Source organism: Ananas comosus, linkage group 20 (genome assembly GCF_001540865.1).
Source record: "Ananas comosus cultivar F153 linkage group 20, ASM154086v1, whole genome shotgun sequence".
Lineage (NCBI taxonomy): Eukaryota > Viridiplantae > Streptophyta > Magnoliopsida > Poales > Bromeliaceae > Ananas > Ananas comosus.
In genome coordinates, this window is record NC_033640.1 from 1,117,970 (window position 1) to 1,131,230 (window position 13,261).

Below are 13,261 nucleotides of genomic sequence, written 5' to 3' on the forward strand. Positions count from 1 at the left end.
AGTACAAGTGGCAAAGAACTTGATGACTGTTATCTGAGATTCCAAGTTCATATACTAATTGCTTTATACTTTTAGTTAAGCTTGTTTTAAAAAAAATATAAACGAAGCGGGTGGGCGAACTGTTTATCCAGTGGATTTCATATTTTCAGTTAAGCTTGTTTCTAAAAAAATTTAAACCGAGCGGGCGGATGAACTGTTTATCTAGTGGATTTTATATATCTAGCTTATTTTTAAAAAAAATAAATAAAACGGATGGACAAACTATTTACCCAGAAATAAACTTTATATTTTTTATTAAATTTATTTTTAAGAACAATAAACGAATCCAGACGACGAACTGTTTATCCAGTGGGCTAGGGCTGAATCTAGTTTTCATTAAAAGGGCTCTTTTATTGCTCTGTAAACTCACATGCACTCTCTCTCTCTCTCTACTGTGCAGTAATCTCTCTGCTCTTTTCCACCCTTGCAGATGCTGATACTCTGCTCTCTCTCTCTCTCTCTCTTTTTTCCAGTTTCTGTTCCAGTTTCTGATCCCTCACACACTCTTCCTGAGCTGCTGGCCTGCTGCTCCTCTCTCTCTCTCTATCTCTTCTAATCTCCTAACCACACATCTTTGCTGCAGATCTTAATCTGGTTTTTCTCACTTCCTCTTCTAACTCTCTCTCTTTCTCTTTCTCTTTTTTTTTTCTGCTTCAATCTCACACACAAGAAAAGAATGTTGGGAGTGGAATCAGAATTAGAGATAAAAGAAGATGATACGGAAAAGAAGTACTCCTACCAGTTTCCTCTCCGGTGGGAGAGCACCGGCGACCAGTGGTGGTTCGCCTCCCCCATCGACGTCGCCGCCTCCAACGGCTACCGCGCCGTCGTCCGCGAGCTCCTCCGCCTCGACCCCAACCTCCTCATCAAGCTCACCTCCCTCCGCCGCACCCGCCGCCTCGAATCCCTCTGGGACGACGACGCCGTCGCCGGCGCCGGCGACGGCGACGGACCCGCCCATCGCCGCGCCTCCGTCGCCCGTGGCCTGTTCCTCGAGTGTGAATTGAAGGGCGTAACAATGAACGCGCTCGTGCGCGCCGGGTATGGCGGGTGGCTGCTCTACGCCGCGGCGGCCGCGGGCGACGTGGGCTTCGCCCGCCACCTGCTCGACAAAATGCCGCTGCTGGTGTTCGGGGAGGGGGAGTACGGGGTGACCGACATGCTGTGCGCGGCGGCGCGGAGCGGGGATGCGGAGGTCTTCCGGCTTCTGCTCGACTCCGCTCTGTCGCCGAGGTGCTCGAGCTCCGGCCCCAGAGAACCGGAGCTGGCGAACCGGCCGGAGGAGTTCCGGCGGGAGATTGCGAACAGGGCGGTGCACGCGGCCGCGAGGGGCGGGAGTGTGGAGATTTTGAGGGGGCTTCTCGAGAATTGCGAGGGCGGTGGGGATGTGTTGGATTGCAGGGATGCTCAGGAATCGACCGCGTTGCATTCCGCGGCCGCGAGGGGGCGGGTTGAGGTGAGATTGTGTGCTTCTATTGCTCCTCGTTCTTGCTATAACAATACTTCGATTCGAATGTTAATTGTAGAATTGTAGGATAAAGTGTAAAGATAATTTATGCACTATCCTAGCATTGGCCTTGAACTTACCCATATACTGGGGGGAAAAAAAAAGAGAAAGTGGAAATGGTAATTTTGTTAGATAAAAGCATAGGTTTCTTTGTGATGTTTATGGATGGATGCCAATCTAAGATAGCGGCGAAGACTAGAGTGCTTAAATGAAAAGTTCAGGAACTAAATCACACTACGAGAATTCCATACATTTTCTTCTTTAGTTGTATCTCGAAGATTGTATGGGTTCCTTAGTTGCTCCATTTCGGAGTAGTTTCGTGCCGAGAAATAAAATTAGCAAATGCATCAAATGAAAAGGTGACAAATCTTTGGCTAAGAAAAGTCTCCATTAAGATGTGGATGGCGGAGTGACGCTGATGCCCCAATTGTCTATATTGAATAGAAAAGGGATTATGGTAGGGAATAGAAGGACTATGGACATTAATACTAATAATTACGGTTAAGCATTTTGGGCTGGTGGTTTGAGTTCAACAAGTTATTAGTGCCATCGGGTCGGGTCATTATATTTGCTATCAAAGCCAGTTTGCCAGCTGGCAGTGTGAGGGTGGTCTCACATTGTTTGGTGATCTTGGGCTAAGGAATCGTCTCCGACAAAAATGTCGGGATCTAAACTGGTGGTCTCATATCATTTGGTGGTCTTGGGCTTGGGAACTAAACTGGTGGTCTCACATTGTTTGATGATCTTGGGCTTGGGCTAGGGAACGGGATCTGGCGAGAATGTTGGGATCTAGACTAGCTAGGGAATGGGATCTAAAATGACGGTCTCACATATGTTTGGTGATCTTGGGCTAGGGAATTGGATCAGATGATCTTGGGCTAGGAAATCGTCTCTGAAGAGAATGTCGGGATCTACATTGGTGGTCTCACATAGTTTAGTAATCTTGGGCTAGGGAACTAAACTGCTGGTCTGAGATCGTTTGATGATCTTGGGCTTGGGCTAGGGAACGGGATCTGACGAGAATGTTTCACTTATTTTTTGAATCATCACTTCTGAAATGCCTATTTAATCTCCATGTAAAAAGTCCATATGTTACTTATTTAATCTCCATGTAAAAAGTCCATATGTTACTTACATTGCAATTATACGTGGATATTGTTGTTTTATTCTATGCTAAAATAGTTACGAACGAAATTGAAACTATACTAAAAGGTCGAGAATCCTCAGTGCCTTTTACACATAAAGAAAATAACCATATTCCATCGTTAAGCCATTCAAGTTCATTTTTGCAGGTTGTGAAGTATTTACTGGCTTCTTATGACATAATCGACAGGAGAGATAACCAAGGCAACACTGCATTGCATGTTGCAGCATTTCGCGGGCACTTAGCGGTTGTAGAAGCCTTAATCTCTTCCTCGGCATCGTCCTTACCATCGCTAACCAACAATGCGGGGTATACATTTCTTCATATGGCGGTGGAAGGTTTCAGGGCTCCCGGTTTCCGAAGGCTCGACCACCAAATGGATCTTATGAAGGAATTAATATCGGGAAAACTTGTAGATATTCAGAACATTATCAATATTCAAAACAACGAAGGCCGGACCGCCCTTCATATGGCTTTAATTGGTACCGTGCACTCCGATCTTGTCGAGCTCTTAATGGCCGCTCAATCGATCAATCTCAACATTCGGGACGTCGATGGTATGACCCCATTAGATCTTCTCAGAAAAAACCAGCGATCTGTATCGTCTGAGATTTTGATTAAGCGATTAGTTTCTTTTGGGGGGATCTCGAATTCAAAGGACTACATCGCAAAATCGGCCATTGCTTCTCATTTTAAGATGCATGGTTTAGGTAATAGTCCTGGTACTTCTTTTAGAATCTCGGACGCTGAGATATTCTTGTATGCGGATATTGAAGCACCGGAGGACAGTGGGCGAGCTACACCGGAGGACAGTGGGCGGCTTAGCTCGTGCTCGAGCGCGTCGCAGAGCGAAATTTCACAATTTAGCCCAAACGGTGAAAAGTACGAGTCCTTGAAGAAGAAGAAAAATTCCTTCTACAAGGTTCTTTTGAAGTGGCGTCATCGAAAGGGCAAAAAGTCGGAGAAACTAAAGAAACTTGAAGAAGAAGAGTCGTTGGATTCGTTCCAGAAATGGAGTCCATGTGTCAAAATCCCGACTCCTCTACGGCAACAGTTCTGTAAGCCGACCTCGCTTCTCAACAACAAACGAACTTACGCTATTAATACTTCCATGCCAAGTCCAGACACAATGAAGAGATTCGCCGCCAGTTTGAGCCACGGCGTGATTCAGCCCACGCCGGATTTGGCTCGCACTTCTCGCTCACCATCTAGCTCCTTTTCGAGATCGCCGATGTTGTCGCCGCATTTTGACAAACCGAAAGGTGACTGTTTTGACGACGAAAGAAATGGTGTTGTAGCCTCTTGCTCGAATTCGCCGGCAAAAAGTGGTAAGCTGATGAACAAGTATTTCTCGTTTGGGGCGCAAGGCTCGAACCGCAAGTTCGAGCGGTCGGTTCTCTCTGCAGCTTGACGCACCAGTTGGAAGAGGTTCTTGAATCATGAACTTCACTCGTAGATGCTCTAACATGGTCCATTATTTCCTTTAACTTGTGCTTTTTGGTATTTCTAGTATCATCATCATCATCAAAGACATGCTTGTATTGTATATGTGTGGTATGTTTAGATGCAATGAAGCTACAAATGTTGTATATGGTGGCTGATAATAAATTGTATATTATCCTCCCATGTGCTTGGTGCTATCTACTTTGCCCGTATTTCGATGTCGGAATAAGTTATCCAATGATATTATCACTCGTGCAGTGCGAGGATTTTATTTCGTAATTGTAATCTAGGATAAAGATAGGTGATTTTGTTGAATATACGTAATATTCAAGCACTACTGTTTTGGCGCTCTCTGGCAGCTTAAGTTTTTTCAGAGACAAGCGATTATTTTATATTATTTTTACATGGTATCATAGCCGTAATTTGCCGTATTGCGAAAGACAGGTGATTTTGTTGAATATATCTAATATTCAAACACTATCGTTCTGACGTTCTCTGATAACTTAAGTTTTTTAGGGACAACCGATTGTTTCATATTATTTTTACGTGGTATCAGAAGCAGAAGTCCCGAGTTCGAATTCCACCAGCATGGTTGGGCCACATGAGTTGGGTCTTAAAAAACAAAACCTGGATTTTGTGATTAATTTTATTTAAAAGTAAAAGCTCTCAAAAATTGAGAATATGTCATCATTGAAAAGCAAAATAAGATCCTAAGCCTGGAAAATAAACGCTTCATTTTTTGGTGCTTCTGATTCTGATATAAATTCTTTTAAAAAACTTTAATTTTTGTAAATATAAATATATATATTATTTTTCGACGGCACTAATCCAATAGTACTCTATCAACAATTTTATTATTATATACTTTATAACCGACCAAATAATTCCTAATTTACTTATCGTTACATATTCATGCAAATACTTTTGAATAATATTTAAAATTTTATCCGAATCGGAACGAGACAGGTTTAGCCGATGCTAAACCAATTTTGTATTAATAATTTTAATTGAGGTGAGGGGCCTATTGGACTAGTAGGTAAAGTTGAGGGGTTGTAAATATCAAAATTGAAAGTTGAAGAAATTTATAATATAAAATAAAAATGTTTAGGAACTGAACAGAAATATTATAATAGTTCAGGGGCTATCCATAATTTTACCCAAATGAGGCCACGAATCAAAAAGCTCCCACTTTTTCCCTCCCATGGCGTGGTCGATACAGGGGGAGGAGTCGATCAAACCCTAGCAACAAATCAAAGGAAAAAAAAAAACAAAAACACAAATCGAAGGGAGTAGGTAAGGCGAATCCTTCTCGATTTTACTAATTTTAGCAAATTTGAGCAAAAAATTGAACATGTATGGTATCAATTTTCACATCTCAAAACCCTTCAGATCTGTTTTTTTTTTTTTTTTTTTTTTTTTTTTTTTTTTTTTTTTTTTTGCATCATATTTCGTGATTCCTAACCGTAATCTGTTAATTAGAAGAGTTATTGTCATGGAAATTTAGTTTCTTTTGCAAATAAATTTTTTTTTATCTGATTTTGAACTGATATATGCATGTATCGATTGGGGAGAGTAGTGATGTATTTGAATGCAGTGATTAGTTAAAATAAAAGGGGGAAAGTGCTTCTTTTTGCAGCAATTTTCTCTTTTACATAAAATTACTTTGATCTAGTTTGAAGTGATACAATAATTAGTGATGTATTACGCAAAAAGGGCTTCTTTTTGAAGTTTTACAGTGTTCGGCATATTGTGTGTGAGCAAAAAGGGCTTCTTTTTTTTTTCATTTTTCATTTTTTTTGGATGAATTCAATTTAAATGAAGGCTCATATCCCTAATTGAACTCGAATAATTTCGAAAGCATTTGGGCCGGAGTGTTTGGCATTTATATTTGTATTTAAGATCTATCCAAAGCATTTGGAAATTGAATTGAAAATTAATTCTGCTAATCTTTTTCTAGAAAATGCCACAATTTACAAACAAATTAGAGCTAATTTTAGTTTTTTAAACTGTTAATATTACAGACGCCTTATGCTGGTTGTGATGTTAAAATCATTTATTGGAGTACGCTGCGCGCTAGTCTTTTCTTCTAGTTCTTTGTTCTGTAAGGGGGTATTCGGTTCCTTAGAAAAGTGTGAAAAACTATTTTTCGGGAAAAATGTTTTCCATGGAAAACACCTTTTTCACAGTTCACACTACTTTTCCATGAAATCTGGAAAAAAACTTTTTCAGAAAAACTACTTTTCAAAGGAACCAAATGGACGAAAAATACTTTTTCAGCCGGAAAACTATTTTCTGGGAAACCTAACACCCCACCCCGTGATGGCTTGTTTCAACTTTTTAGGCCCTAAGCTTTTAATTGCAATGCATATCTCTGGTAGTCGAGGAAGAGGACTGTAATTTCATTCGCTTATTTGAGTTTTCTTCTTCTTTAATTGCTGCACTTTTTGATATAGATGTGCAGGTTTGAAGGTTTTCCTATTCATTACTCAGAAATTCCCAGGAAATTTTCTGTCCTATTTCCTGACAATGGCAAACTTAGATTGCCTGATTATATCTTAGTCTTGATGCTTTCAACAACTAATCTGGATACAAAATTGTTATTTTGGCGCACTATGTAAACGAAGAACAAATAATACACAAATATTAATACTTTGTTTTCTGGGTGTGTTGTTAGGATTATACACAATGATGGCTGCTGTTTCACCATCGCAAATATTTTTGCGATACTTACTTCCGCATGCATTCATTTGTTCGCACAAGCAAATTACACGCACCATGTATGTCTATTATTTTTTCAATCCTTGTGATTAACTTTCCATCAAATTTTCATAAACACTAATAAGAAGAGTATCCGAGGAGAGTGAACAGTAACTTTTAATAGGTTATTGTAAGCAACTTTTCACTATGAACTTGATCTCGTTGTAGGAATTTCAGAGCACGAGGGACTCAAAGGCATCTAAAATCATTTCATCAGTCCTTCAGGAGATCATATATGGCTGTACAAATGGAAAATGGGCAACACTCTAGTTCACGCGGTTCTCTTATAGTCTTTGAAGGATTAGACCGAAGTGGGAAAACATCGCAATGTGGTAAGCTGCTCTCGTACTTGAAAGGCGAAGGTTTATCAGTTGAAGCTTGGCGATTCCCGGACAGAAGCACTGGCGTCGGGCAAATGATTTCTTCTTATCTTGCAAATCAGTCGAACTTAGACGATAGAGCAATCCATTTGCTTTTTAGTGCAAATCGATGGGAGAAAAGGTTCTGTTCTTTCCTTAGTAAACTGTTTGTATTCGTTGAAAGCATATTGGCAAAAACTATTTGACTAATTCCCCATTTACAGAGCTCTGATGGAAAACAAGCTACAGAGTGGAATCACACTCATTGTTGACCGTTATTCTTATTCTGGTGTCGCTTTTTCGGCTGCTAAGGGACTTGATATCGAGTGGTGTAAGGTGAGTTACATCAGTACCCAGATGATTTTTTGATTAAAGAAGGCTGCTTATCTGTTTATATATATATATATATGTAACATAACATGAATTATGCCATTTCCTGCAGGCGCCGGAAGCTGGTTTAATAGCTCCAGATCTTGTGATATATCTAGACGTACTGCCAGAGGTAGACAACTGAAATTCTATTTATTGATAATCTTTTCAATATCCTAGAGTATGATCGATCACTGGGCTGTCCCTGTGCTTCTGAATCGAACTGTTTGTTACTTTGCCACAAGGTTAGAGCCACATTCAGTTAATTTTGCTGTAGAATGTCCTTTTTAGCCTTATTTCAATTGAACTGTAATTGCTAAATCATCATCATTATATGGGCATAGGGGTATAATGATCATTTTATTAGAAAATTAAGATTTACCTTTTACGATCAAGTAGTTGTAATATATAAAAAAAGTTTGTGGACTATAGTATTTAAGGACAAAGAACTGGAACCAACTTCCAATATCATGATCATACGAGGATTGCTCGGATAACATCTTATTGTTGTAGATGATATATGTGTGTTCTTATGGACTGAAGCTAATTAAAAAAGATGAATCTATGATCATTTTAGACTGGTTGAAACTTGCAACCAGAGTGAATTATCGTGTATAAGTAATTTGAATGGCTTATTTCTTTGCCGCAGATCCTTGCAATACCAAACTTTTGGCTCTTTTATTTTTTGGTATAATAAATTTTCAATGAATTTGTGCTATTTTAGAAAGCAGCTGAAAGGGGAGGTTACGGCACTGAGCGGTACGAGCAACTTGAGTTCCAAAAAAGGGTTGCAGAGCACTACAAAACACTCCATGATGATTCTTGGGAGGTAATTTTCAGCCTCAAGAATATACTAACTCAGAAGCCCTTTACGTTCTTCAGTTCAAGGATTTAAGTGCCCATTGGCACGGGCTGTATCCATCATACCAATAAGATATCGGCACGATATAGCCTCAGTGCCGATGGCACTGGTTAAAACCCTCTATTCTTTAAATTAGTAAATAATTTTCTCAATACAATTCAAAAGATTTGATAAAAATGCATAATAAACGGTTAGAATATTTTGCTGCTAAAGAAAATAAATATTTCATGCTATTATGTATCGGCATACATGAATTTTTGGTGACCGACACACATCGGCACGGCCTGACACGCACTGTGCCGGAAAGTTTCTAGCACGATCCCTTGCCACGGCACTTAAATCCTTACTTCAGTTGTTTCCTTAATTCATTCTGATGTTTGGGAACTAGCTTCAACTAACATATTGGTGTTCATGCATTTCATTTCGACAATTGTTTTGAGTTTATATTGTATGCTTGCACGAAGGATGAACTGAACCATTTGTCCCCAGCCTTTTTTATACGATAGGGTCCCCGACCTTTGCATTTTCTTGTGATCCTGCCCCTTCGTACTGTTGAAAATGTATTATTCGAGTAAGTTTCCGCTATCGGTTATATGATGATGTATTTTTGTTAAGGACTCGGAGATTGTTCTGAAGATGCCTTGATTCAATACTTTTTATACTATGTAATTAAGATAAAAATAAGATTTTCTTTTATTGTTTGAACTAGCACGACCCAAGTTCGTCGACTTCTCTATAGGCCTGAGGGACCTTTTCTTTTTACGGATTTATTTGAATTTTATTATTATCTTCGAAATATGAGGCATATTAATCTCCCCTTTTTTATAAATCTACATGTAATTTTCTCTTTCTTCTCCTTTTAGAACTCTGTCCTCTTTGCATCTTCATTTTTCTTACATCGGAACCCCCAAATTACGCGGTTGATGTAAATTTTTTTCTCCGATTCTGCGCTTCATTTCAGGTCATTGACGGCTGCCTCTCGATGGAAGCTGTGCAGCAACAGCTGAGAGAGCTCGCGACTAATTGTGTAAAGACGTGCCAACGAGGAAAGCCTCTTGTCAGCCTCTGGTCGACCAAATAGATTCGACTTCCGAGTTCAAACAACGAAGCTGGATTTAGTTTCGATCGTTAAGCTCGAATCATAAAGCTTACTGAGCTCAACTCGGCCTTAATCTTATTCTATAAGGCGGATCGGAATCGGCAATGTTTCTACTTACTCTGCTCAACTCAGCCTTAATCTTATTCAATTTGGTTGAAATGGAAGAATTGTGTTTTTCTGAGTGTTTTTTGAGACAGTAGATTAATTTTTTTGGGGCATTGGTTAGTGGATTGTGAAAGTGTTTAGTGGAAACTAAGATGTTCTTTAAAACTTGAAATTAATGGAGAGTATTTATTTATTGTTGTTTAATCAGAGTATCAAAACTCAGTTGTTTTCTTTTTAGTGTTTACTCTAGACTTTGTATAATTTTGATTTCTTTAAAGCCTATACAAAAATTGGAGCTTCAAGCACCATTAATGGTAAATTACACCATGGATGCATAAAATCTAACATTTGTTTCATTCGCAAATAATGAGATAGGGATCAATTGATTTGGTCGCTCCACTATCTGAACATGATTCTGTTGTCACATCATATGAAGTGAATAATGTGGTGTGGCATCTGAATTAGTAGTCATATTTTTTTTCACGATATGACCAGACAACTGAATCATCAGCTACGAAGTCATCCATTATCGAAGTATTTACGCAATTAAAACAAAAATTAAAGTTTAGTACATTAATCGAAACGCATTTTTAAGTATCAAAGGGTGTTGCTTGCTCCTTAATCATTTACTTCTCCAAGACATTCTTTTATCATCTTGAAGTAAAGTGGTTATTTCTTACCCATTAATTCATCTCCAATTATTGGTAATGGGACCCAAAATAATTAGTATGAAAAATTAAAAGAAAAACATTATTTATATTTATTATATTAATATAGATACATATTGTATTGGTTAATATGGGAGCAAAAGGAAAAGGAATTCATTCACATGCAAAAAAAAACCCTAGATCCCATGCTATTTTGTAGGTGGCTCCCACGTGCACACGTGTAAGCAACTATTTTGATATGTACCTTATATATTCACTACAATACAAAAACAAACAACATGTGACTAGGGTTTTATTAGTAGGATACAAAAAGTTGCATGCTGTAAAATTGTACTATATCTACAATTGAAAAATAGGTGAAAATGTTTAAGAACTAACCTTTTGATTCTATTATTTACATTTTTTAATATTTTGATTTGAAGACGCAATTTTTAAATTTATTTGATTTAAATCATTCGGTGGCTCTTCTACCTATATGCTAATTAAACATACAAAAATAAATAATGTATTCAAATTTTGAGATTAAAGAATAATTAACTGACTCAAATCAAATAAATTGTTAGAGATATATTATACTCAGTATGAGCAATAAGTATTTTCATTCCCACTATAACTAAATTTGGCGTGTCTTGTGGTAGTGTTGGTGCGATCCTTCGATTTAAGACAACTACAATTGAGAAGGGGGATATAATTATAAATATGGTTGAAAACAACGACAGTTATAAATTGGAGCTTCGATAGAAGAGATGAATGGAAAGGAAAGTTCACATTTTAGGTGCAGAATTCCTCTCCAACTTTTTGCTTTTTCAACTACATGCGATTTAGGTGCAGGTCGATATTTAGTAGTTGACTTGCAAGTTTCAACTATAGCTGCGACAAATCAGAACAAATTTTTTCAATTACTTATAGTTGCATCTACATTGCAGTTTTAGACGTAGCGAACCAGCCAGATCCTAACATGCACCACATTAAAAATGACTTGGAGATCAAATTCTTTTTGTTCCTTCCATTCACTAAAGATATAATTAGAAAAATTTTCACTACAAAGGTTGTCTAATTGGGCTCAACTTACTTTTGATTCATGTACATTTCCGATTCGAATTCGATCCATATCAAAAGCGCCGTATTGGCTTCCAAATAAATATTTTTCGTAGGGCTCCAGACCGAGATCTAGATCTGAATACGAATCCAATAAGCTAAAGAATCCAATTTGTGGGTCCAAATTAAAGTGGAATTTTGACTAGATTTAGATTGGATTATTGGAAGGTTAGAAGGGACCATTTACATACCCTAATCACATGAGTGGTCCATTGAATCTCCTTCTCCTACAATGTAATTCCAATTAAGTACTACACAATTATTTAGGACCACTACAAAAGTGTTACTTTTTGTAGTTTTTAAAGCATGCCATGAAAAGCTCCAAACAGAAAGAAAAGACAATTTTAAATTCTATCCAATTTTAAGATACCTCTTGAAAAGAAAAAAAAGCTATATCGGAGTATTTTTTTTTTTTAAAGTAAATATATTGCCTTTAATTTACACTTTAATTATTTCCGTTGATAATGAAAATTCACAAAAAAAGTCCACTAAATCTTAATTTGTGCTATCTTAAAAGGTATTGTTTGAATAATATTTTAAGATTTTTTAAAACTAATTTATAAATGATAAAATAAAAAGGGGGTTAGCTAATAATAATATGAGATAAACGCGAATTTTTTACATATTTTTTCACAGCTGGATTTTAGATATGAATATCGACATATTTAGAGAGATCCTACATGTGCAACTGTAGTAAAGTGTAAATCTTACGCTCTAATCATTTAAAAACTAATATTTACTCACTATCTTATCAATAATTTTTTTTTGTAATACTAAAAGACTAAAAAATATTTTTAAACTCTTATAGAATATACATGTAGTATTTTTTTTATATATTTAAGAGAGTTTTTTTATTTTTTTTAAATGGTTTTCCTTGGATGTGACATCTCACCAAAAAAAAGAGAATTAAAAAACAAAAACATGCACAGCTGGATTATGTAGATGATGTTGTTTCCTTCTCTGTAGCTAATCCCTTACCAAGAACATCAAGAACATGAAGTTCTTTGCTAGCCTTTTGGGGAGCAAATTTTCTTGGCCTATTTAATTGTGGGTCAGCAATTTATAGACTTATCACTCCATTATCTGTTGAGGCTGTAGGAGATAGGCCTAACCTTAATTTATTATTATATTTTCATGATTAAAAGGATAACATATTGCTCACTTATAAAATTTTATAATTTTGTGAAGTTACTGACGCAGTAATATATTCTGGGAGACCGGCAGAGTGATTCTAATAATACCAACCACTTGATTATCAGCTTTTTTGTCATTAGATGTAACCTTTTGACCATTTCTGCCTCTTGAATCATACTAATCCATAACCACCACTAAATTCGTGTGGCCGGCTATCATTCTAATTCTACAATTCCTTTTAGAGATGTCAACGAGTCGGATTCGGGACAAATTTTTAAAAACCCGAACCCGAACCCAACTCTAAACCCGAGACCCGAATCCGAACCCGAACCCGACGGATTTTAAAAATTCATATCCAAACCCGAACCCGACCAAAAATCCGAAACCCGAATCCGAACCCAAACCCGAATCCGAAAATTTGAACCCGAAACAGTTATTTCTTTTTTCAATATTTCAAAATATATTATATTAAATCTAAATTTTTAAAATATAAATTCAAATATAACACCAAATATATATATATATTATATATAAATAAATTCAGGTTCGAGTCGGGTTCGGGTTTGGGTCGGGTACAATCAAAATCCATATCTGAATCCATATTCGTCGGGTTTCTATTTTTTATATCCATATCCGAATCCATATTCATATCCATCGAATATATCCGTTTCATTCGG

The 13,261-nt window shown here is 37.3% G+C and overlaps 2 protein-coding genes across 5 annotated transcripts; both read left to right on the plus strand.

The window, feature by feature from the left end:
- Positions 323-4,407, plus strand: LOC109725937 (serine/threonine-protein phosphatase 6 regulatory ankyrin repeat subunit B-like). Its single transcript, XM_020255342.1, has 2 exons — positions 323-1,495; positions 2,839-4,407. Exons 1-2 carry the CDS (start codon positions 716-718, stop codon positions 4,099-4,101), a joined length of 2,043 nt encoding a protein of 680 aa, XP_020110931.1. The 5' UTR covers positions 323-715; the 3' UTR covers positions 4,102-4,407.
- LOC109725320 (thymidylate kinase-like) lies at positions 5,282-9,888 on the plus strand. 4 transcript variants are annotated; one of them, XM_020254465.1, is made up of 7 exons: positions 5,282-5,426; positions 6,808-6,910; positions 7,059-7,391; positions 7,474-7,585; positions 7,692-7,751; positions 8,343-8,447; positions 9,442-9,888. In XM_020254465.1, the coding sequence occupies exons 2-7, from the start codon at positions 6,819-6,821 to the stop codon at positions 9,559-9,561; spliced, it is 822 nt and encodes a 273-aa protein (XP_020110054.1). In that variant the 5' UTR covers positions 5,282-5,426; positions 6,808-6,818; the 3' UTR covers positions 9,562-9,888. The 4 variants fall into 4 exon arrangements, with proteins under 4 accessions (XP_020110054.1, XP_020110055.1, XP_020110056.1 ...); XM_020254466.1 differs by having other exon boundaries at positions 7,068-7,391; XM_020254467.1 differs by lacking the exon at positions 6,808-6,910.